Below are 25,253 nucleotides of genomic sequence, written 5' to 3'. Positions count from 1 at the left end.
ACCCCTCCATCTCTCAGACACCGTGGACACTCGGAGTCGTTGCTGTTGGGCACACATCCTCGGCTGCTCTTTGGTAGTCTGGTCCACTCTCCCTCTCATCGGATTAAGCCCACGGTGTCTCTTCCCTCCTCTCCTGTCACTTCTCATTGCCGCATCGCCATTATTTCCTAGCTGATTCATTTCTTCTGTCCCTTCTCTTCTGAATCTGTCCTGTATCATGAATTTTCCTAAAGTGACTTTGGATTGTCACAGCAAAGACAGAGGGCTCTGAGGAGACTGGCGATGGCAGGGGCTTTGGTCTTTTTGACTAAACTTCTTAGCATGTCAATAAAATGTTGAGCCTGTTTAAACAACAACAAACTGATGCATTCTTTTTCAGAGCAGCAACTACCTGTTCCCTGACCTATCAGGGTTATGAAGCCACATTTTAACACTGTGGGAGGCCACAGAGACCTAAAGCTAGGACCCAGTAGTGACTAACATAGCTGTCTGACGACACCGGAGAGGAGGTGTTCGTGTAGGGCAGCAGGACGTGTTGAACTGGAGCCTTTCTTCCCAGGTATGATTCTCATCGGTATAGACGGAGAGCAAGGCCCTCAGGTGTACAAGTGTGACCCTGCAGGCTACTACTGTGGCTTTAAAGCCACCGCGGCGGGAGTGAAGCAGACCGAGTCAACCAGCTTCCTTGAAAAGAAAGTCAAGAAGAAATTTGACTGGACCTTTGAACAAACAGTGGAGGTAAGTTAGCCAAAGGAGCTGAGTTCTCTTACTGTCTGGCAGGGTGGGCACCCTTGTGCTCCTGATGGTCTAGGAAAGCTGTTCTTAGTGGGGTGGTGGTGGCGCACGCCTTTAATCCCAGCACTCGGGAGGAAGAGCCAGATGGATCTCTGTGAGTTTGAGGCCAGCCTGGGCTACAGAGTGAGTTCCAGGACAGGCACCAAAGCTACACAGAGAAACCCTGTCTCAAAAAACCAAAAAAAAGGGCTGGAGAGATGGCTCAGAGGTTAAGAGCACCGACTGCTCTTCCAGAGGACCCCGGTTCAATTCCCAGCACCCACATGGTGGCTCACAACCATCTGTAATGAGATCTGGCTACACAGAGAAACCCTGTCTTTAAAAAAAAAAAAAAAAACCAAAAAAAAGAATCAAAGCAAAACTCAGAGACTGGTGTGGTTACTATGATTAATATGTTCAAATTGGGCTTAAATTTTCTGGACAACAAAGCTAAAAAGGCTAAGATTTGGTAATATTGTTTTGTTAACATTTATTTCTGGGTGTCTGCATGTGCCATGACATTCATTGAAACCAGGACCAGTTTGCAGGGGTCAGTTCTTTTCTGCCACAGGGGTTCTGGAGACGAACTCAGATGTTAAGTTGGCAGCGGGCACCTGTACCCACTGGGCTGCCTTGCTGTCCAGTGAACATTGTTGTTATGGTCTAAGTAAAAGCAGCTCCAGACCAAGGTCTTGGAGAGCAGTTGCTGCCCAGTGGGAGAGTGTGTGCAGCACAGGGGACTGGAAAGAGAGCTCAGTCAGTCAAGTGCTGATCTTTAAACTCAAGGGCCTCATCTCAGTTCAGTTCCAGAACCTACAGCACAAGCCAAGGAAACCTACTGAGGCTTGTGATTGTAGACTGTGGAGGTAGAGAGAGGCTGCCAATCAGCCCAGCCTAGAGAGACCCTGCCTCCCAAGGTTAACCTCTGACCTCTACACCAACTTTTAAAAGCTGGATGTGGTGGTGTACACTGGTAGTCCCAGCTTGGGAGAGGCAGAGGCGAGAGGCTCATGAGAAGTTTGAGGCCAGCCTGGTCTACATGGTGAATTCCAGGCGAGCCAGGGCTTTAGAGAAGACCCTTTCTCAAAACATGGACACATTTTTGATTGTGTAATAATTTATCTTATATTCAAAGAAAATATAAAATAAGTTAGTTCTGATCTAGAAAATAGAATCTTATGCCTTCTTTAAATGTTTCTTAAAGTATAATTTATAGTTACATTAATCACATCATATATAAAGCTGCTTAGAACATTCTTAAATTGCCATAACCAAACCATAAACATTTTAACGGTTCAGTGTCAGTCTGAATGACTGAACCCTTCTTCAGTCTCTTTCATAAAGTCCTGCTTATAGTGGTCGTCAAGCAAACAAATTATATATTTGTTTGTTTGTTTGTTTGTTTGTTTGTTGAGACAGGTTTTCTCTGTGTAGCCCTGGCTGTTCTGGAACTTGTTTTATAGACCACCTGCCTCTGCCTTCTGAGTGCTGGGATTCAAGGTGTGTGCCACCACACTGGACTGCAAATACATTTTTATATATTCCATCTATTTGGTTTGATAAGCTCCTTTAATTTGGGGCTATTTAATAGAAGCGGTTTATGTCAGCAGTTTGTTAGTAATGTGCCTTGAGACGGTCGCTGAGACCCAGAAGTGAGTGTCTGGTGGTGGTACTGATAAGCGTAGGGTGGGGACCTCGACAGCTGCAAAGTATGAGGTTTTAATGTTGGCGTTCTTTTCAGACTGCAATTACATGCCTGTCTACTGTTCTGTCGATTGATTTCAAACCTTCAGAAATAGAAGTTGGAGTCGTTACAGTTGAAAATCCTAAATTCAGGTGAGTTATGTTTTCAGCCGTGTGTTGAATTCCAGACTAAAAAGCTAGAGACATTAGAGTTCCTTTGTGCTGTAAGATGTTGTGTGCTGTGGTGTGATGAAATGTGATTCTCTCTTTTTTTCCCCTCAGTCTCTAAGGGGGGATCTATTTCAAAATTTCATAGAAATGGTGGTGCATACTTGTGATCCTGGCACTGGGGAGGCTGAGGCAGGGGGATCATGAGTTAAGGGCCAGCCTGGCTCATATAACAGAAAACCTTATCTCAGACAAATATTGTAGAAAAGTGCTTAGCTTGCTCAAAAGCCATGGGTTTGATCCCTAGCAGTGCAGAAATAAAACAACCTTGTTTGTAATCTGTTAAAACAGAAGCAGCTTTTTGTCCTCTTCTAAAGAATCTTAGATCCAACACCAGAGGTGACACTCACAAAAACAATCTTTATTCTAAGTAAAATGAGCAAGTGCAGCTTGGTGGTCAGCTGCTGGCCTGGAGGGCATGGTGCCCTGGGTTTGATCCCTGACATTACAGCCATAAGTAGACAGACAGGTCTTCTGTCTCTTCAGTTTAAAGCCAATAGAAGCAGTTCCACGGTAGTCATTTTCAGCTTTGAAAATTCAGCTTACCCAGCGAATAACCAAAGCTCCAATGCTTTGGTTATTCGCTGGGTAAGGGAGCTCTGAAGAGCAACAAGAAACACTAATCCACAGTTGAGGTGCTGGTGTCTTTTGTGTTCTTGCTCACCAAGTAACTTAGCTCCCACACGTCCGCTTGAGTGACCCAAGTGTGCCCTAGTGGCTTGTGTCAGCCAGCTCATCCCTCCAGCAACCTGTCGGGGTTTGTCTGCGTGGACTAGGAGGCCTTTGTGGTTAGTGAAAAACAATTCAGTCCACAGATGCAGAGCTGCTGAGAGACATGTAACCTGGTCAGCAGGTCTCCTCTTAGACTGCGGCTGTGGTCATTGTTGTTGGGGAATTGGTACACTGTTTCAGACCTGGAAGAGTTTTTCAGTGGCATGTGTGGCTTTTGTTTTGTTTTGTGACCTTGTCTTGGGATGTAGGCCATATGGACTTGAACTTCCCGCATGCTGGGGTTGCAGGCTGCTCTCCCATACAGACTTCTGTAGTATGCACTTTCCCCTCTTCTGATTTGACTTGCTTTCTTGGTGCCTGCAAGTCAGTGATACAAACATGAAAAACCTGTAGAACTAAGAAAATAACAATTGCACCTGGCCTAATAACCTTTCTGTAGGAAAATGTTCCCCTTTTTGTTGGTGACCACCACACTCATCTGGCTTCCATTTTCTAAGCACTGAAATTCCACAGGCACTTTACTTTCTTGTCCATTGTGAAACCTTTTTTTTACTGCATCTGAATGTTATTTGCACCTGTTATTTTAAAATTGAGCAAGAAACCAACTATCTGTGTAAGCAAACCAGTATAACTGGGTGTTATACGCAGACCTGCAACCCCAAATGTTGGGCAGCTGAGGCAGGATTATAGGTTCAGGGTTAGCCCTGAGGACATAGTGACATGTGACTCAAAAGCCCTGAGAAGATAGCTAGTGTGAGAGAGAGTTTGCCAGCGGCAGAAAATCTCCAGATCTGATCCCAGCACTGGAAGGAGGGAAAAGCCCTTGTATAATTTCTAAATTCTGTGGTACTAAGTGTGCTTGGGTAGTATCAAAGAGCATACAGAAATAGCATAAGACTCTACAACTTTATAAGCTACTCTTCCGAGTTGTAAAAAAATGGTCATTTTGACAAATTTACTTTTTTAGAAGTTTAGTAGTGAAGTAGGACATGGTCATACATACCTAGAATTCCAGATCTTGGGAGGTAGAGACAAGAGGATCAGAACTTCAAGGCCATCGTCAGCTACATAGTAAGTTCCCGACCAGCCTGGGCTACTAAGTTATGAGACCTTGTCTGTGGTGGTATTGTGTTCCCCAAAATATTTTGTATGTTAATAAACTTATCTGGGGTCAGAGACAGAACAGCCACAATATTAAACATAGAGGATAGGCAGTGGTAGCACACGCCTTTAATCCTAGCAACAAACAGAATCTCAGCAGTGACAGGTCATGTCAACAGTGTTGCCAAGCAACTGATTCCTTCAAGACAAATATTTAGAAAAGACATGTTCCACATGAAGCACCTTCTGGTGAATAGATTTTTAAATACTATTGTAACTTTATGTCTTGGGGCTTTTATTGCTGTGAAGAGACACCATGACCATGGCAACTCTTATAAGGAAAACAATTGGGGCTGGCTTGCTTATAGTTTCAGAGATTCAGTCCATTATCATCATGATGGTGAGCATGGCGGTGTGCAGGCAGACATGGTACTGGAGAGGTAGCTAAGAGTCCTACATCTTTTTTTTTTTTTTTTTTTTTTTTTGGTTTTTCGAGACAGGGTTTCTCTGTGTAGTTTTGCGCCTTTCCTGGAGCTCACTTGGTAGCCCAGGCTGGCCTCGAACTCACAGCGATCCGCCTGGCTCTGCCTCCCGAGTGCTGGGATTAAAGGCGTGCGCCACCACCGCCCGGCAACATCTTGCAGGCAACAGGAAGCCAGCTGAGACACTGGGTTGTACCCTGAGCATGGGAAACATCAAAGCCCACCCTCATAGTGACACACTTCCTCCAACAAGGCCACATCTCCTAGTAGTGCCACTCCCTATGAGATTATAGGAGCCAATTAATATTCAAACTACCACACTTTACTTCATGGATAGTTACTGTGTCCAGGCAGCTTTTTGGGTGTGTGTGTGTGTGCGCGCGCGTGCGTGCTCATTCACGTGTATGCAGAAGCCAAAGTTTGAAGGTCTCCTCCTCCTCCTCCTATACTGAAGGAGTCTCTCTCACATGCTTGCTGATTCAGCTGGTCTAGCCGGCTTCCTTCTGAGCTCTGGGATTCCAGGTAGGCTGCCACACTTGCCTGTGCTGGCGTCAAATTTACTTAAGTTTCTCACCTCTCAGTTAATATGAAATTGAGTTATGTTTTTAAGGCATTGACACCCAAAATCAATTGAATATAGTTCATATAATTTAGCTTCATTTAATTCATTTGAAATGTTTTCAACCTCAGCTACAATTAATTTCTGGATCTGATATCAAAGAACACTTCCATGTCTGGATGAAACTGATGTGTTGTCTGGGAGTTCCTGCAGGATAATCTGAGGAAAGAGTCCTGGGCATATAGACTTTGAAAAGATTGGTTATAAGTTGGTAGTTGCTGAAGTTAGTCCATCCGTTCATGGGAGTTTGTTGTACTGACTTGTGTGTTTGAAACTTTCCATAATAAAAGCCTTTTTGAAATAAGCAGTTGTGACTTTTTTTCATTCTTTGCCTTCCAGGATTCTCTCAGAAGCAGAGATCGACGCTCACCTTGTTGCTTTAGCAGAGAGAGACTGAACGTTGTCGTTAGTTTGCCAGATCCATGATGCCGCTTACCTGTGTGTTTGGTAACAGCAGACCACCATCATAGCGGCCCCTGGACTGAAGATGGACCTTCCCTCTCCTCCTGCCACTCAGCTGGTTAGGACTCTGTATAAATAAAACAGTGCTTTTGGAAATGGTTGTGTCCGTCTTTCTTATCCTCTCATTTTAAGTATTAAACCTTAGGATGTACAGACAAGTGTCACCATCTGTCATAACTCCAGTCATCTTGTTTACAAAGTGCACCTTTTGTTGCCCCGGTTCAGACCACTCACTTGGCGTACTGAGCAAACAGCAGACTCGAAAGCCGACTTGGAAGCTGTCTGCCTGGGTTGTCGTGTGAGACAGGCCTTATTTACACTCCTTGTTCCAGGGGGACATCCTGAGCTCAGAGTTCCCTGAGACTCCTAAAAAGAGGCCCTGACTGAGCTGCAGTGTTGGTGGTTTTACCCATGGTGGGGATTGAACCCCGCACGCAGCCGGGTGCTCTGCCGGGCTGCACCTCCAGCTGTCTTCCTAGTACTTCAGTCAGTGTCCAGAAAGTGTATCTGTGTGGTGTGGGCATTGGGTTTTTTTTTATTTTGAAACAGGGTCTTATCTTACTGTTTAGCTCCGACTGGCCTGGAATTCACTAGAACAGGCTGGCTTTGAACAGCTTAGCCTGCCGCTGTCTGCATCCTGAGTGCTGGGGCTAAAAGTGTGTGCCACCATGCCCTGCGGTAAGTGTTCTTACCTAGCTGCCTTCAGGAAACAGGACTGGAAAAGAAGGATCTGTTTTCTGTTTCCCAAAGATTAAGTACTGAAAGTGGAAAATACAGAACTAGGTTTACAGTTTAGAGAGAACACCATTAGTAAATGATAAGGGGAAAACTACATATTCAGAGTACTTTTAAGATTTCTTTGTTTTTACTTATGTGTATGTGTGTCTTTGTGACTTTATATGTATCATGTGTGCAGATGCCCTCCAAGCTCTCAGATGCCCTGGGACTGGAATTTCAGATAAGCCATTTGGTATGGGTCAGGAACCTAACCTGGTCCTTTGCAGGAGTAGTCCTCTTAAAGTATTTTTTTTTTTTTTTTTTGGTTTTTCGAGACAAGGTTTCTCTGTGTAGCTTTGCGCCTTTCCTGGAACTCGCTTTGGAGACCAGGCTGGCCTCGAACTCACAGAGATCCGCCTGCCTCTGCCTCCCGAGTGCTGGAATTAAAGGCGTGCGCCACCACCGCCCAGCCTCTTAAAGTATTTTTAACCTCTGAGCCATCTCTCCAGCCCCTTTTTGGTTTATGTTTGTTTTGTTTTGAGACAGGGTTTCTCTGTGTAGCCCTGGCTGTCCTGGAACTCATTCTGTAGATCATGCTGGCCTTGAACTCGGGGTGCACCACTACACACAGCCAAGTATTTTTTCTTTCTTTTTTTTTAATGTATCGGATAAAAATTGAAAATTCTTAAAGTAGTTCCCTAGTACTTAAATCATTATTTGGAAAGAATTCAGTACATTCTTTTCTTTTTTTTTTTTTCTTCCGTTTTTTGAGACAGGTTTTCTCTGTGTAGCTTTGCACCTTTCCTGGAACTTGCTTTGTAGCCCAGGCTGGCCTCGAACTCACAGAGATCCGCCTGGCTCTGCCTCCCGAGTGCTGGGATTAAAGGTGTGCGCCACTACCACCCGGCTTCAATACATTCTATATCCTTGTGTTGGGCAAGACTTGCTGTTGACCTGAGAGGTCAAAGTGTCTATTGGATGAATAAAATACCAATTCCTGAAGTCAGTTGCCCATCCACAGCCACTAGGCCCACATAGGAAGGCCATGTGAGCATGTTGCCACTAGGAGCAGGAAACTTCACCAACCATATCCTCTTCAAGGCTGAGTCAGGAGTAAGGTCTCCTGCAGAGAAGCAGCTCTTTCGGGTCAGTGGCTACTGCTCTGGTTACCCGACTAATCTGCTGGGTTCTCAGGAGGCTGCCGGATTTGAAAATGGGGTCTGGAAAGTTCACTTCCCCGAACGGACAACATCCACAGAGCCTGGCTGACTTCATCACTCTGGAATCACAGATGAGAAGCTAGCCAATGAATTTTTCTCCTAAGACTGTTCAGACAGAGAACTAAAATCAGTTTGATGGAAAAATCTAGATGAGTAAGGATTAACTACTGAATAGTTAAAAAAAAAAATACTAGAATGGGTTATGCTAAGCTTAAGAAACAAAATGCCAATGGAAGTATACAAATTCTGAGAACAAGAATAAATTTTTAGTGCAAAATTTCATTAGAATGATAAAAATGAATTAAATCGTTGGAAGCCACTTTTTAATTTTGTGTTGCATTGGTTGTGTTTATTGGGGGGGGGGGTGTATGTGCATGTGTGTAAGTATGGAGGTCATAGGGCAACTTTCAGGAGGCAGTTCTTTCCATCGTTTGGGCCCTGGGGATTAAACTCCAGTTGTCATGCTGGTGACAAAGCCACTCAGCAGCTCTCAGGACAGTTTGTTGATAAGAAATACAGAGTCAGCCGGGCGGGGGTGGCGCACGCCTTTATTCCCAGCACTCGGGAGGCAGAGGCAAGTGGATCTGTGAGTTCGAGGCCAGCCTGGTCTACAGAGCAAGATCCAGGACAGGCACCAAAACTACACAGAGAAACCCTGTCTTGAAAAACCAAAAAAAAAAAAAAAAAAAAAAAAAAGAAAAGAAAAGAAAATACAGAGTCACATGTTGACATTGTGGCTGTAACCTCAGAAGTTGGGGGGCTAAAACAGGAAGATGGTGAATTTAAGGTCAGCTATGGGCTATGCATGTTACAGGGCAGCCTGAACTATAGTGAGACCATCTTCTAAAGTATCTACACACACATAGAACATACAAAATCAGAACTGTCTCTGCAGCTGCAAATGCACCTGTGTGTGTGGGGGTCAGTATGAGGAGTATAATATTGACAAGAATATACCAGACATTCGTGAGTGCAGCAGTTTGTGGGTACCTGGCATGCCCTAACCCATTTTTCACAGCATCATCCCCTTAGGTTGCCAGGGAGCCACCAATCAGGTACTTACTTTCCTCTCTGGCTTCCCCAAATTGAAGATTCAAATTTGTGCCGTAATCAAATTATTACTCGAGTGATTTTCAGGATATCTCTTAAGGATCAGAAGTGCTAAAATAAGTATGTCCTAATGGTCCGGTGTGGTTCCAAAATACAGGAAAAAGTCTCAGGTTGACAGCTAACATCGTGCTGCTGAATTGGTACGTCTATGCTACCCTGGTCCCCACAGCACAAATCCATGATAACTCTTTTCCTTTATTCTGCATCCTGGAAAATGCAGGTACTATATTAAGAAATGAAGTTAAATGATATTAGGAAGAAGGTAGAACTATAATTTGCTGTTTTTGTTAAAAAAAAAAAAAAAGCCTAGTACTGGAAAGATGGCTATATGAACAAGGACACTTGTCACCAACATGACTTTTGACGACTTAAGTCCAATCCCTAGGTTGCACGTAGTAGGAGCAGAGAACTGACTTCCAGAAAGACTTCCAGTCTTTTGGTCATGCATGTACACACACAAAATTAATAAAAATAAAAATTGAAAGTAGCCTAATAAGTATTGTCCTTACAGTATTCTTTAAACTCTTAAATTTACTGTATATACGAAAGTGCTATAACGAAACCCATTACTTTATGTGCTAACTTAATACATGCAGACAAAACACCAATGAACATTAAAAAAAATTAAAAAATCTCTAACACTAAACTTGGGAGAAATGTTTAATATCAACTTTTAGTTGCAAATTACAAGATACCATTTGTCCAATTATAGATACTGTACTTGATACATTGCCATGTTTACTAAATACTTACTTTCAAAGGGACTGACAGAACATTAAAAGCTGGATAACGACTGGAGTTCTCACAATGCCTCACTTCAAATTATAGTACAGAGCCACGGTAATAATACCAGCATGGCACTGACACAATCAGGAATGTAGACCAATGGGCTGGGGGACCCAGAAACAACCAGACAGCTACTTTTGGCAGATGTGCCAAAAACATTTGAGAAAAGAGCCACATCACCAAATGGTGCTGAGAGTCCACTTGTGGGAAAATGAAAATGTCAGGAGCAGGGTAGTCTGCTGCTGTCACCCAGAGCAGCCTGAGGACACTTCTTCAAAGACACACACAGGCAATGCCATGGCTTTGACACAAAAAAGACGAGTCAGTATAAAGAGTTATTAAAACCCAGAGAACAAGGTACACTCACAGCCTAGGTGTGGGCCTCTCAAAGGAAAGCTGCTTTGGAGTGATTTTTCAAATAGGCATTGTAGGCTGAGTTTTCCTGTCCTGCAGCCACTCTCAAATAATCAGTCAGAGGCTTAATATAAATTATAAAAGCTCGTGGGGCGGTGGTGGCGCACGCCTTTAATCCCAGCACTGGGGAGGCAGGACAGGCACCAAAACTACACGGAGACACCATCTCAGCTGATAGCTCAGGCTTGTTACTACTTAACCTTTACATTTAAATTAACCCACATTTCTTACTTACGTTTTACCATGTGGCCCAAGGCTTGTTACTCATTTTCTCTATATCCTGCTTCCTCAGCAGCTGCCTGGTGTCCCCTCTGACTCCGCCCTTCTTCCCATCATTCTAGTTTGTCTCACCTGTAATTCCTGCCTGGCTACCGGCGGGGGGGGGGGGGGGGGGGATTGGCTTGTCAGCTTTTTATTAACCAATGAGAGTAATACATATTCACAAAGTACAGAAGAATTATTCCACAGCAGGGCCCAGAGGACCAAGAAAACATATGGCTGAAGTGGCAGGGTTATATAGGAATGAGAAGCTGGGGCAAGTTTAGGGTAGGGGTGGGGTGAGAAGAGCCAGAATGCCAGCACAGACTGGGTAATGGCTACTTGAGATGCTCAGGGAGCTTTGGAGGCCAGCATGCACTTTGGTATGCTAATAGGTACACAGTCAGCCGTTTTAGACCTGACAATAACAGAGTAAGTCTGTAACATAGATGAGACATGAAAGGAGAAGGGAGACTATGTTGGGAGGGGCAGTCTAAAGGGAAGGGAAGCCAGGTATGGTGACCCAAACTGCTGCAAGTTTGAGGCCACAAGGCCCTGCTTCAGCAACTAAATAAATAAGTAGAAGGAGAGGGGAATGAGAGAATAAGGAGAGGAGAAGCCCAACACGGTGTGTTTTGTTTCATGGAATCTGGATTTGACAATATAGTTATTGTGTCATATATATTGCTATATCATACAAACATCTATGATATGGGAGCAGGGGGATTGTTTGAAGGAAGGAAAATACAGTGAAGGGTGAAGCAGAGCAAGAGAGGAGAATATAGGGGTATGAGCAAAGTGCAGTGATATGTGAACGTGCTACAATAGAAACCATTATTCTATGTGCTGAGTGTGGTGGTGTGGATGAGGATGGCCTGCATGGGGCCATACATTTGAACGCTCGGTCTCTAATTGGTGGAACTCTTTGGGGAAAGATTAGGAGATGTGGGCTTTGAGGTTTCAAAGCCCATACGAGACCCCGTCTCTCTCTTTCCCCTTCTCTCCCTCTTTCTTTTCCTCCCTCCCTCTTTCCCTCCCTCCTATCCTCTCTCTTTCTACCTTCAGATCAGGATGTAAGCTCTCAGCTCCAGCTCCAGTGCCACGCCTGCCTGCCTGCCTGCTGCCATGGTCCCAGCCATGATGGGCATGGCACACCGTAAGTGTGCTCCTAATTACGTGTTTTATTTTGTAAGGTGCCCTGGTCCAAAACGAAATTTTTTAAAAAGAGAAGCTAGCTCCTACCCCTGATGAAAGTATACACACCTCGATTGTTTTGTCATTGCTGTTATTGTGTGTGTGCCTGACTGAGGGGAGACGAGCTGAACCACACTTGTGGAGGTCAGAGGACGGCTTTCTCGGTTGGCTCTCCCTTCCCTCACATGGGCTCTGAGGTCTCCAGGCTTGCGTAACAAGCATGTTCTCCTCCAGCTGAGCTCACTGGCCCATAAACTTGTAGATGTGCACAAGAGAGAAGAGTGAGAGCAGAAGAAAGGTCATTCTGTTTGCAAAAATCCGTGAAGTAACTGGAGAGGCAAAATTACTCGGACTTTTTACTTAAAACATCGCAGTTTTTATAAACAACAAATTAGACAGCATTCAATACTGTAAAATATTAAGTAGCCACTAAACCCGCTGTTTTGAAAACTAGTGATGTAGAAGATGTAGTTTTTTGAGAGGAACAAGGTCTTGCTGCATAGCCCAGCTTGACCTTCAATTTGCAGTCCTCCTTCCCAGCCTCGTAAGTGTTGAGATTACAAACATGCACCAGCTTCACACAATGTAATAATCTGCAGAAGCAAGATACATAGTATCCAATGGCAGGGGTCTAGTTCAGCAGTCAAGTATTGCTTTCACATATACAAGGCATTGTGTTCAATCCCCAGCATCAGAATTCATGGAACAAATTCCTTTTTTAATCCCTTTGTCTGATTTCTTCTGTGTGGGGAAACTTCTGAATCCCACTCACAATTGTTCTCCTTGATTCTCTGCTTCCCTGCCTCGGGGCCTTGTCTGATGTCCGGAGAGCCTGTTCAGCCTGCAAACTCAACATGACTTGGAAGTACAGGGAAATCATGCCAACTGGAGCTGATGTGTAAATTCCCAGCCCCCCGTGGGCGTTTCTGGGATGGACTAGAGACATCCCTAGAATTCTGAAACTATGCAAAATCCAGTGCACGTATTGCTTTCCTGGGAGAGACCCCCAGCTTTCATAACATATTCAAAGAAATGTATTTCCCAAGAGAGGAAACATATGGTGACACCAGACTGTTCACTGGGCATTTCTGGGGAAGTTGAAACCGCATGTCATTTCAAAGACGTTTCTGCAGTTCATGCTTTATTTTACCATACTTTGCGTTGCTTGTTTGAGACAGGGTCTTGTTATGTAGCCCTGGCTGGCCTGGAGCTAGGTATGTAGACCAGGCTAGCCTTAAACTGGGGAGGTCCTCTTTCTCTGTCTCCTGAATCCTGGAATCACAGGCATGCACCACCATATCAGCTGCATTTTTAAAATTTAAAAAAAAAATGTCTTTAACTGAAATTACATTACTTTCGGGGGCTGGAGGGATGGCTCAGCAGGTAGGAATACTGTCTCTTCCAGAGGATCCAAGTTTGCTTCCCAGAACCCAGATGGCAGCTCACAGCCATCTGTAAACCTGGCTCCAGGGGATCCAGCACTGTTTCCTGGCCTCCATAGCTCGTGGTGCACATACATTTGTCAAGCAAAACACTTATAAAATAGAAGCAAAATAAATCTTTTTCTGAAAAAAAAACAGCACCACTTTCCGTCCTCCCTTCCTCCCTCCCAGTGACCCTCCATCAAACCTTCTCTCAAGTCCATAGCCTCTTTTTCTTCTCTTACTATGGTTACATACATATGTATGTAAGTATGCATGTGTACCGACCAACTGGAGGCGGTGAGTGACTGCTCTCCCACCTGGGCAGCCCCACTCTCTAGGCCCTGGGGAACACCCTGAGCCCATCCCCCTCCCATCACATCCCCAGCAGCCAGTCAGCGGGTAAGAATCCTCCAGGCAGGCTTCTCTACCACCCCTGCTACCCAATGGACTCTGCAACCTACCCTACCCCACAAACCCACGGAATCCATCATCCAACACCGCCCCCCATCCAACCATCCTCCATGGCATCAGAGGCCCCCGGAAACACAGGTACCACCTGCACCAATTGGAGGAAGAGATGGCTGGACGGCAGTGTAAGAATACATTCAACATCATACAGAGCAATATGGTACCACCAGAACTCAGTGGTTCTACAACAGCAAGACCTGAACACCCCAATGCAGATGAAGCAGAAGAAAACAACCTTAAAATAATTTTATAAAGATGATAGAGGCCTTTAAAGAGGAAATGAAAATTCCCTTAAAGAAATCAAGGAAAAGACAAAAAAAAATTGGAAGAAATCAATTAATCCCTTTAAGAAAGCCAAGAAAAAAACATCAAGCAAATCAAGGAAATAGTTCAAGACTTAAAAAATTGAAATAGAGACAATAAAGAAAACACAACTGAGGGAATTCTGGAAATGGAAAATCTGGGCAAATGAACAGGAACTACAGATGCAAGCATAACCAACAGAATGCAGGAGATGGAAGAGAGAAATCTCAGGTGTTGAAGACATGATAGAGGAAATAAATTAATTGGTCAAAGAAAACATTAAATCCAACAAAGTCTTAACACAGAACAGCCAGGAAATCTGGGACACCATGAAAAGACCAAACTTAAGAATAAAAGGGATGGAAGAAGAAGAATCCCAGCTCAAAGGCACAGAAAATATATTCAACAAAATCATAGAAGAAAACTTTCCCAACCTAAAGAAGGACATGCCTATGGAGGTACAAGAAGTTTACAGAACACCAAATAGACTAGACCAAGAAAAATAAACAAACAAACAAACATCCCCTTGCCACATAATAATCAAAACACTAAACATACACAATAAAGAAAGAATATTAAGAGCTGCAAAGGAAAAAGGCCAAGTAACATAAAGGCAGACCTATAAGAATTACACCTGACTTCTCCATAGAGACTACGAAAGCCAGAAGATCCTGGACAGACGTTATACAGACACTAAGAGACCGCTGATACCAACCCAACAAAACTTTCAATCACCATAGATGGGGAAAACAAGTATTCCATGACAAAGCCAGATTTAAACAACCTATACACAAATCTAGCCCTACTGAAAGTACTAGAAGGAAAACTCCAACCCAAGGCAGTTAGCTACACCCATGAAAACACAGGCAATAGATAACCCCACACCAATAAATCCCAAAGAAGGTAAACACACACACTCCATCACCAACAACAAAACCAAAAAATAACAGAAACTAACAATCAGTGGTCATTAACATCCATTAATATCAATGGACTCAACTCGCCTATAAAAAGACACAGGCTAACTAAACGGATACAAAACAGGAGCCATCCTTCTGCTGCATATAAGAAACACACATCAACTTCAAAGACAGACATTACCTCAGAATAAAGGGTTGGGAAAAGATTTTCCAATCAGATGTGTTTAGAAGGAATCTGGTGGAAGATTCACCTCAGCTTCCTTCCCCATGTCTTTCCCTAAACCCGCCCCTTCAGAGCCCGCCAAACACAACTGCTCCCCCAGAGAGGCTCAGGATGACCTTAACATAAATCCAGTTACACTAAATCTAACAAAAGAGAAAGTGGGAAGTAGCCTTGAACGCATTAGCAGAGGAGATCACTTCCTAAATATAACATCAGTAGCACAGACACTGAGATAGAAAAGCTTCTGTAAGGCAAAGGACACAGTAAATAAGACAAAATGGCAGCCTACAGAATGGGAAAAGATCTTCACCAATCCCACATCTGACAGAGGGCTGATCTCCAAAATATATAAAGAACTCAAGAAACTAGACATCAAAATACCAAACAATCCAATTAAATAATGGGATACAGATTTAAACAGAGAATTCACAACAGAAGAATCTCAAATGGCCAAAAGACATTTAAGGAAATGCTTAACATCCTTAGTCACCAGGGAAATGCAAATCAAAATGACTCTGAGATACCATCTTACAGCTGTCAGAATGGCTAAGATCAAAAACACTGATGATAGCTTATGTTGGAGAGGATGTGGAGTAAGGGGACACTCCTCCACTGCTTGTGGGAGTGCAAACTTGTGCATCCACTCTAGAAATCAGTATGGCTATATCTCAGAAAATTGGGAATCAACCCACCTTAAGACACAGCGATACCGACCGCTTTTGGGCATATATCCAAAGGATGCTTAATCATACCACAAAGACAGTTGCTCAACTATGTTCATAGCAGCATTATTTGTTAACACCCAGAATCTGGAAACAACCTAGATGCCCCTCAACCAAAGAATAGATTAAGAAAATGTGGCACATTTATACAATGGAGTACTACTCAGTGGTAAAAAACAATGACATCGCCGGGCGGTGGTGGTGCACGCCTTTAATCTCAGCACTTGGGAGGCAGAGGCAGGCAGATCTCCATGAGTTCGAGGCCAGCCTGGGCTACAGAGTGAGTTCCAGGAAAGGCGCAAAGCTACACAGAGAAACCCTGTCTCGAAAAACAAAAAAACAAAAACAAACAAACAAAAAACGATGACATCATGAAATTTGCAGGCAAATGGACGGAACTAGAAAAAAATCATCCTGAGTGAAGTAACCCAAACCCAGAAAGACAAACATGGTATGTACTCACTCATAAGTGGATATTAGATGAAAAGCAAAGAATAACCAGGCTACAATCCACAGCCCCAGAGAAGCTAGGTAACAAGGAGGAACCTAAGAGAGACTCATGGATCTCCCTAGGACGGGGAAATAGATGAGATCTCCTGGGTAAACTGGGGGGTATGGGAGAGATAGAAGGGAGGGAATGGAGGATGAGAACATGAGAGAATGGGGTGGACGAGTTGGGGGAGAGGCAGAGAGGGAGAGCAATGAAAGATTATCTTGATAGAGGGAGCCAGTATGGGGTCAGGGAGAAACCTGGTGCTAGGGAATCTCCCAGGAATCCACAAGGATGACCCCAGCTAAGACTCCTAGCAACAGTGGAGAGGGTGCCTGAACTGGTCTTTTCCTGTAATCAAATCATGACTACCCTAATTGTCATCATAGAACCTTCATCTAGTGACTGATGGGCGCAGATGCAGAGATCCACAGCCAAGCACTGGGCTGAGCTCGGGGAGTCCGTCCAGTCGAAGAGAGGGAGGAGGGAGGGGTCAAGATCATGACAGGGAAATCCATAGAGACAGCTGACCCGACCTCGTGGGACCTCACGAACTCTGGACCGACAGCTGGGGAGCCTGCATGGGACCGAACTAGGCCCTCTACATGTGGGTGACTGTTGTGTGGCTTGGTCTGTTTGAGGGGTCCCTGGCAGGATCTGTCCCTGACGCATCAGCTGGCTTTTTGGAGTCCATTCCCTATGGTCGGATGCCTTGTTCAGCCTTGATGCAGGGGGGAGGGGCTTGGTCCTGCCTCAACTTGAGGTGCCAGGCTGCCAGGTAAAGGAGGCCTTACCCTTTTTGGGGAGTGGATGGGGGTGGGGGAGAGATGGGGGGCAGCGGGTGGAGGGGTGGAGGGGGAACTGTGCTTGGTATGTAAAATGAATAAAAAATTTAAAATAAAGTATGTATATGTATCACAAATATGAGGAACTACAAGCTGCTTTGCCCGTGTTAGCAGCCTGTCTGCTGTAGTTCTCTGCCTAGGGTCGGGACCCTGCTCCACGTTAACGTGCCCATCGATATTACCTAGGTCGGGACCCTGCTCCACGTTAACGTGCCCATCGATATTACCTAGGTCGGGACCCTGCTCCACGTTAACGTGCCCATCGATATTACCTAGGGTCGGGACCCTGCTCCACGTTAAGATGCCCATCGATATTACCTAGGGTCGGGACCCTGCTCCAGGTTAACGTGCCCATCGATATTACCTAGGGTCGGGACCCTGCTCCACGTTAACATACCCATCGATATTACCTAGGTCGGGACCCTGCTCCACGTTAACGTGCCCATCGATATTACCTAGGTCGGGACCCTGCTCCACGTTAACGTGCCCATCGATATTACCTAGGTCGGGACCCTGCTCCACGTTAAGATGTCCATTGATATTACCATGCTCTCATCTTGGTTATCCAGCCATTTCTACCATAGACTGTCTTATGGCAGACTTCCTGGTATTCTGGCTCTTAAAATCTTTCTGCCCTACCTCAGAAAAGTTTCCTGGGTCATAGACGCAGGAGCCATGATGTAGGTGTACCTCCAGGGCAGCGGTCCACACAATCTGTTGACCATTAAGTCCAGCTGTGGTTTTCTCTGGTGGTCTCCATTTGTTGCAAGGAGAGCTTTGATGTGGAGCGGTAGCTACAGTTATCCAGAAAAGATGAGTCTCACCCAAAGACTCAGCTTTGGGAAAGGAGCAGCAATACATTCATTGGAGAAAGAACTGTTGTTTTTGACAAATAGTGTTGTAAAACCGGGCAAGTTCCACATGCAAAAATATGAACCGAGACACAAACCCTACACTTGTCACAAAATTAACTTAAAATGCACCACATACATAACCTGATGAGGCCAGAAGACATTGGATCCTGTGGAAGTGGAGTTATAGACAATGTGGGTGCTGGGAACTGAACCTGGTCCCCTGCAGGAGCAGCAAGTGCTCTTAAATGTTAAGCCATCTGTTCAGCCCCAATTTAGTTTATTTTTATGTATCTGCGTGTTTGTGTGGGAAACGTGTACAAAAGTGCAGCACCCGCAAGGGCCAGCAGAGGGCATCAGGTACTCTGGAACTGGAGCTGCAGACTCTGACCAGGCCCAATGTAGGCGCTGAGAACCGAACCTGGGGCCTCCGGAAGAATAGCAATCACTCTTAACCTGAAGTCATCTCTCCACCACCCCCTGCCCCCCAGTTTCTGTTTTTGCTTTTGTTTTGAGACAGGGTCTCACTGTACAGCCACAGCTGTCCTGGGACACCCCATGTAGACCAGGCTGGCCTCAAATGTGTTCCAGTACTTTTCTCTCTGCCTCTTGAGTGCTGAAATTACAGGTGCGTGCCACCACGTCAGGCTCATTTCCTGTGTTTGCTTATTTTTTTATAATTAAAAATGTTACAGTTTAGGGCTGGAGAGGTGGCTCAGCGGTTAAGAGCCCTGGCTGCTCTTTGAGAGGTCCTGAGTTCAATTCCCAGCACCCACATGGTGGCTCACAACCATCTGTAATGAGATCTGGTGCTCTCTTCTGGCCTGCAGGCAGAACACTGTATACATAATAAATAAATGTTTAAAAATGTTGCAGTTCAATTAATTAATTAAATTACGTGCGGGGATGTGTGCTGGCACAAATGTCAAGGTCGGAGGACAGCTTTCAGGAGTTAGTTCTCTCCCTATCTGGTTCAAGGGATTGAACTCAGGTCATCAAGTTTGGTGACCGGCACCTTTCCCTTCTGAGACATCTGTGTGTGTCTCTCTCTACACACACACACACACACACACACGGTATAAATAAATCATTTTTTTTAATTCCACTAGTGAACCACTGTGGATGGCTTGCCTGTCCAGTCATTGTCGTTCACAGGCTTTACGGCGGAGGAAGAACGGCTGATTGCTTTTTTTCCCTTGGCAGCTTGCATAACACTTTCCAATACCATGAAAGGCAGTCTCTGGGGAGGGGCTTCCAGGTCAGTTCCAGGCTCCTCCTGTGTCTAAAGTGTACAGTGGATTTTTTTTTTGTTTTGTTTTTCAAGACAGGGTTTCTCTGTAACAGCCCTGGCTGTCCTAGAACTCACTATGTAGACCAGGCTGGCCTCGAACTCACAGAGATCCGCCTGCCTCTGCTTCCCGAGTGCTGGGATTAAAGGCGTGCGCCACCACTGACCGGCTGTGTATAATGTTTTAGGCAGTGGGGCCTTCCCTTCAAATTCTGGGAAGCAATTAGGGCAACAGTAAGTCATACAAACAAATAAATAAATAAATCTTAAAAAGATAGCGATACTAAGGGACCGGCAGGATGGCTCGGTGGATAGAGATGCTTGCTGCCTAGCATCAAATAAAAAGAAAGCACACACTTTTTTTTTTCCATGAACAAATAAGCCGAAAATTCCCCAATAAAATACCGAAAAAGAGGGTATCGGTTACTCTTATGCATTTCTCCAGTGTTCCCACACCCCACAAATAGCGCAGCCTCGAAGGCAGTTTGACCATGCTGTTCATGACTCCTCAAATCCTGCATGACTCTGCTTCCGGGTCACTGTCCTGAGCCGGGTGGCCCCATATCATGCACATTCATGAAGTGTTTCCACAGTTCCAGGGGCACCCATTTCCCCTACTTTACAAAGCCCACGTGCCGCCAGGAAGGATAGACTCTACGTGTCCTGGTGCCTCAGTTTCTCTACCTAACACTCCACAAATAAGTTCCTAGAACCTTGTCGTCTTACCGTAGGTGCAAGGTGACACCACCATCATGTGACAGTGTTTGGTTCTGTCTCAGAAACATCATCCTGGCCGACAGAAAGTGTCTTCCCACTGACTCCTTTACACAAGGAAGAGAAGAAATAGCTCACTGAGCTGGTTTTGAATGTTCTGTGATACCACTATCTTTTGAGGCTAATCATTGAAGACTTTTCTTTTTTTTCTTTTTTTTTTAATATTTATTTATTTTGTATACAATGTTCTGCTTGCATGTATACCTGCAGGCCAGAAGAGGGCACCAGATCTCATTACAGATGGTTGTGAGCCACCATGTGGTTGCTGGGAATTGAACTCAGGACCTCTGGAAGAGCAGCCAGTGCTCTTAACCTCTGAGCCATCTCTCCAGCCCCATTGAAGACTTTTCAACTGAAGTGTGCTCAGTTTAAATTCAAGAGGTTCTTTGAGTTTCACATGAGAAGTCTAGGGAACCTTTTTAATTAATTTTTTCAAAGATGTCTTTATTTTTATTTTATGGGTATGAGTGTTGCGTCTGTCTGTGCACTACATGTGTGCAGTGTCCGAGTAGGCCAGAAGAGCTCATCGGGTCTTTTGGAACTGGAGTTAGCCACCATGTGGGTGCTGGGAACCAAATGTGAGTTCCCTGCAAGAACCATAAGGGCTCTTAACTGCTGAGCCATCTCTCCAGGGCCCTGGGGGATTGTTTGGAAAGTGTGTGAGCCAGGTCCCCACAGCTGGCCCATCAGACCAAAGGCTCCCTTGGGCACTGCTGCTCTGGGCACGTGCATTTTGAGAGTCTGCTTGCTGATGATTAGGAAGCAGCAGCTACAGGAGACATGGTCACACGTGGTCCAGTATCCCGGGGACTCACCCCACTGACTCCCCTCCGGCAAGGGTGCAGCCTGCAGTGTCCTGAGGTCAGGTTTCTGGAAAGTGACTCTGTGTATTAGGTTCATATTGACTGCGCCTCTGCTAACCACATCCTTGAAGGAATTAAACATGCAAATATCTACCAATCGTGAACCCTGCCTCGAGCACAGCAACCTCCTCTTGGGGCTCCCCTTTCAAGGGTTTGAGACACATCCACCTTGTCTCTCTACGGTCCCTTCTCCAGGACAGGCCTTTCCCAGGCCCGAAGGGTGCCAGAGGGGAGCACAGAGACGCCGGATTTAGAGGAAGGGAACGGATGGCTGTCTCGGGTGTGTGTGGGGTGTGTGTGTGTGTGTGTGTGTGCTGCTTGAGTTTGGAGAAGCCACTGATGTTCCTTTTGAGTGGCTGCCATGAGAAAACGGTGTGCGTTAGGAGTGCCCTCCTCTCCAAACACCAGCTCCCGACTTTATTGCGCGAGGTGACCTGCCGAGCCTGGTTAACCATGTTCTGCAGCTCCTACCTAAGACCATGCTGCAGCGACTAAGGCCTTGTTGGGACTGGAATGGGGATGAAGAGGAACAGCGGCAAACAGGAAAGACCTGGTTTACCTGGGCAGAGGAGGGGTTCTCTGCGGGGAGGCCCAGCTGACAGCCTCAGAGGGCGGAGCCTCACTGGGGTTTTCCAGGGACAGAGGCCTGGGTCAGTCACTGACTGGATTTAGCTACCTAGTCCACAACCACCACCACAGAACAGCCAGGACACACCCACTAGGCAGCCTCGGGCGGTGGCACTTATTTCTGGGAGCTTCTGTGACTCTTCAGCAAGAGGGTTGGGGGAGGGTTTCTCTTTTAATGCTGGCATTAAGAACATTTTTAAAGATTTGCTTGTTTTATAGGTATGAGCCTATTGCCCCATGTGAGTGTGTGCCCACCCCATCCCAGGCTGTGCTGGTGTTTCCTAAGTGGCAAGAGTTAAGCTGTGAACAAAGGAGAATGGGGCAAGTGTACCCCCTGGAAAAGTTAGTCCTCTTGTCCGAAGAGAATGGCTGTAGAGCCCTCATTGCAGGGCGGACTAGAGAGGCTGCTTGCTTCCTTCTACCTCTCTCTGTTCAGAAACAACCCTAGCAATGTACGTTAAGAGGCGGCCAGGAGCTGGGCATGGTGGCATAGACCTACTTGAGCAGTAGAAACAGGAAGATCAGGAGTTCAAGGCCACCTTCAGCTACATAAGTCTGAGGCTAGCCTGGGCTACATAAGACTATTAAAAAAAACGCTAGAGAAGGCTAGACAGAGGCCATGGCGTTCCATCTCTCCTCAGTTTCAGAGACATTTTTGTTTTCCACACCACATGGTGGCTCACGACCATCTGAAGGTCCAGTTCTAGGAGATCTGATGCCCTCTTCTGAGCTCCAAGGGCACCATGCACACATGTGGTACTCATACATACGTCCAGACAAAACACTCAGACACAGAAAACACAATCAAAGAATTTAAAACAAAAAAATGTAAAGAAAAAGAAACAGTTTCACACTGATTTACCAGAGCAGATCGAACTCCAGTAATGATCCAGGCAAGGCTGGCTGAGTCCCTCGGGGACTGAGAACTAAGGCCCCTGCATCTCTTGGGGAGGAAACGGTCACTGAGACATTTGTGGCAGTTTTGCATCCTGTCTGCTTCCAGCAGGGTGGACGTTTGGACCTTTGCAGATGCAAATTAGACGTGGCATGCGAGCCAAACCCGCCTCCGGGGCCTGCTTCCAGACAGGCTCTGTCAGGGACAGCCCCGGGGACCCACAGCCCGTGGTCCGTGAGAGCATGTTCTCAACAACTCTCTTTCGAAGACCTTTTCTGCCACAAACCATGTGACGATCCCCTCTGGGACCTTGCTTTTTCATCGCCTCCTCCCCTCCCCTCCCCCTCCTCCCCTCCCCCTCCTCCCCTCCCCCCCTCTTCCTGTGCAGTATATCTCATGCTCACTGTGAAGGGGGGGATCCTGCTTTTTCAGGTCCAGGCAGAGCTGCAGGAGCTCGGCTGATGTTTCATTTGTGAAAAAACCCCAGTTCCAGTCTTCCTTGCACAAAATGGGGGAGCTGGCGGCCCCAGAGTTGGGAGGGGAAGAGCCCCGTGAAGCTGATGTGGTGGTCCGAACCTATAATCCCGGAAGTTAGGACCACCTTGAGTTTGAGGTCAGCCTGGGTTACATACTGAGACATTATCAGAGACGTCACGTGAAGCTCTGTTCAGACACTCGCGCCCCTTCTCCCCCATTCCATCGAGACTGGGAACAGTGCGATTCCTGTTCACAACGTGGAGCCAGCCAGCAGTGTCCCAGGACTGCGTGAAAGCCAGAGCCCTGAAGCTGGCCTCGGATAGGCCCAGGTGGCAGAGCACTGACTGGTGGGGTACGGACCTGGCGCCTGCAATCCCACACTTCCGACGGTTGGCCCTTTCAGCAAGCCGGTCACATCCCAGGCGGAATTCTCACGCCTCGGCTGAGGAAGTCACAGACTTAGTTTTAGCTTCTGTAAACCGTGCAAAGGATTATGACACAGCCGTGCTTTGCTGTTGGTGTTACTGTGATTGTTCAGACAGAGTCTCGCTGTGCAGCCCTGGCTGGCCTGAAACTTACTATGTAGTCCAGACTGGCTTCAAACTCGCAGAGGGCCAGCGGCCTTTGCTTCCGGGGTGCTGGGTTAAAGGTGTGTGCCACCACCCCTGTCCTGAGACGGTGCTACACAGAACACTGGCTTGGGTCGGGGGTGTGGCCCAGTTGGTCGAGTATTGCCTGGCATTGTATGGAGTCCTTGGTTCGATCTCCAGCAAACCAGGCGTGGTAGTGCATGTTTATAAACCCCGCTCCTGGGAGGTGGAGACCGGAGGAGCAGGAGTTCAAGAGCATCCTCGTCCTAGCTGAAGGCTAGCCTGGGCTACTCCAAACGAAACAAAACAAAACACCGGCTAATAACTAGTAGCAGGGTATGATGAGGCCCTTTCAGGTTTCCACAGCATCCTAACCCTCTAAAAGGTGATTTCCTGAGAATATTTTCACATCAGATAGACAAGGTCAGCAAGGCAGAAGCCAGCCTGAAGGTAAGTCCCCTATCCAGGTCCCCGCCCTGCCGGGCTCCCTGCCTGGCTGAGCAGATGCAGCCCTGTGTAACCTACACAATCCTTGTTCAGCCAGGGAGTGAACTTCCCACCTTTTCCAAACGAAGATGTTCTCCCAGCACTCAGGAGGCAGAGGCAGGCAGATCTGTGAGTTCAAGGCCAGCCTGGTCTACAGAGTGAGTTCCAGGACAGCCAGGGCGACACAGAGAAACCTTGTCTCGAAACAAAACAGAAAAAATGAAGACCTTCTGGGTCCCGATCACTGACTTGCTCAGGATACACCGGGCCCTTTTCTGTGGGGTCTCCAGCCTTTGGGGAAGACCCCCTACCCCCAACAAGGACTGTTTCTTTCTGAGAGAACACATGAGGTGGCATCAGGAGACAAGCTGCTTCTTACCCTCCCATGAACCAAAATAGATCTGTGGTCTGAGAGGGGCCTTGGACTCAACATTGTCTCTAACTCCCTTTCTGTTCTGGGTTTACGGAGTCCCCAAAACCCTAGTGGTCCAGGTTCAGCTGGACCCCAGCATCGAGCTGTGAAGCCCCATACCTGTATTTAGAGCCTGCCTTCCCAAGGGCTCCTCACCCCAGCTTCTCGGCCATGGGGGAGGAGAAGATGGATGTGTGAGTCCAGGGCAGCTGGGGAAGGAAGGTCTAATGTGGAAGCCTCAGAGGACAGAGGAGAGGAGACTGGAAACAAATTCATTGTATGGCACCCAGCTACTCTCGGTAGCCGGTGATGTTAGCCAGCTCCTCCAGAAAGCCTAGCTCTCCCAACCCTGTACTCCCATGGGAAGATGTGGCCGCTTGCAGCCTGCTTGTGCAAGAGATTTTGCAAGCTCACGATGACTTTTGTCACCTGTTGAGGACTCCGGGCTCACAAGCCAGCTTGCTTATCAGGTTATTGGAGTCAGGAGGACTGAGGGCCTTGGGATGGGGAAATCCTATCTTGCAGAGTTTCCTTCCTGCTCCCTACACGGGCCCCACAGAGCTAGGAAGGCCTTCCGGGACCTGGCATCTGGCTTCTGGGCTCCCAGCCAAGTCTCCAGAGGACACTCGACCGACAACTGGAGTCTTCTTATCTCCCTGGGGCACAGAACCAGGATGCTCCTGCTCTTCGTAGAAAACACCTGGATTTGTCAGAGCCTCGGGTGTGGCCAACTCCAGCTGCCTTGTCCACGTCGTCCTGTAAGAAACTGAGGAACACTGGTCGGGACCATTTCTCTCACATAGATCGTGTCCTCT

At 46.4% G+C, this 25,253-nt stretch overlaps 1 protein-coding gene across 2 annotated transcripts in view; it reads left to right on the top strand.

Moving 5' to 3' along the window:
* Nucleotides 1-6,177, top strand: part of Psma6 (proteasome 20S subunit alpha 6) — a 33,518-nt gene extending 27,341 nt beyond the window's left edge. For both annotated transcript variants that reach the window (XM_076550643.1, XM_006985253.4), the window contains exons 5-7: nucleotides 560-738; nucleotides 2,516-2,610; nucleotides 5,959-6,177. In XM_076550643.1, coding sequence (XP_076406758.1) covers nucleotides 560-738; nucleotides 2,516-2,610; nucleotides 5,959-6,016 — 332 coding nt within the window. In that variant the 3' untranslated portion in view covers nucleotides 6,017-6,177. The remainder of the gene's footprint in view (nucleotides 1-559; nucleotides 739-2,515; nucleotides 2,611-5,958) is intronic.
* The last annotated feature ends 19,076 nt before the right edge of the window (nucleotides 6,178-25,253 follow it).

The sequence above is a fragment of the Peromyscus maniculatus genome, chromosome 14 (assembly GCF_049852395.1).
Source record: "Peromyscus maniculatus bairdii isolate BWxNUB_F1_BW_parent chromosome 14, HU_Pman_BW_mat_3.1, whole genome shotgun sequence".
NCBI lineage: Eukaryota > Metazoa > Chordata > Mammalia > Rodentia > Cricetidae > Peromyscus > Peromyscus maniculatus.
The sequence above is the reverse complement of the archived record's forward strand: the minus strand, read 5'-3'. Positions and strand labels throughout refer to the sequence as shown.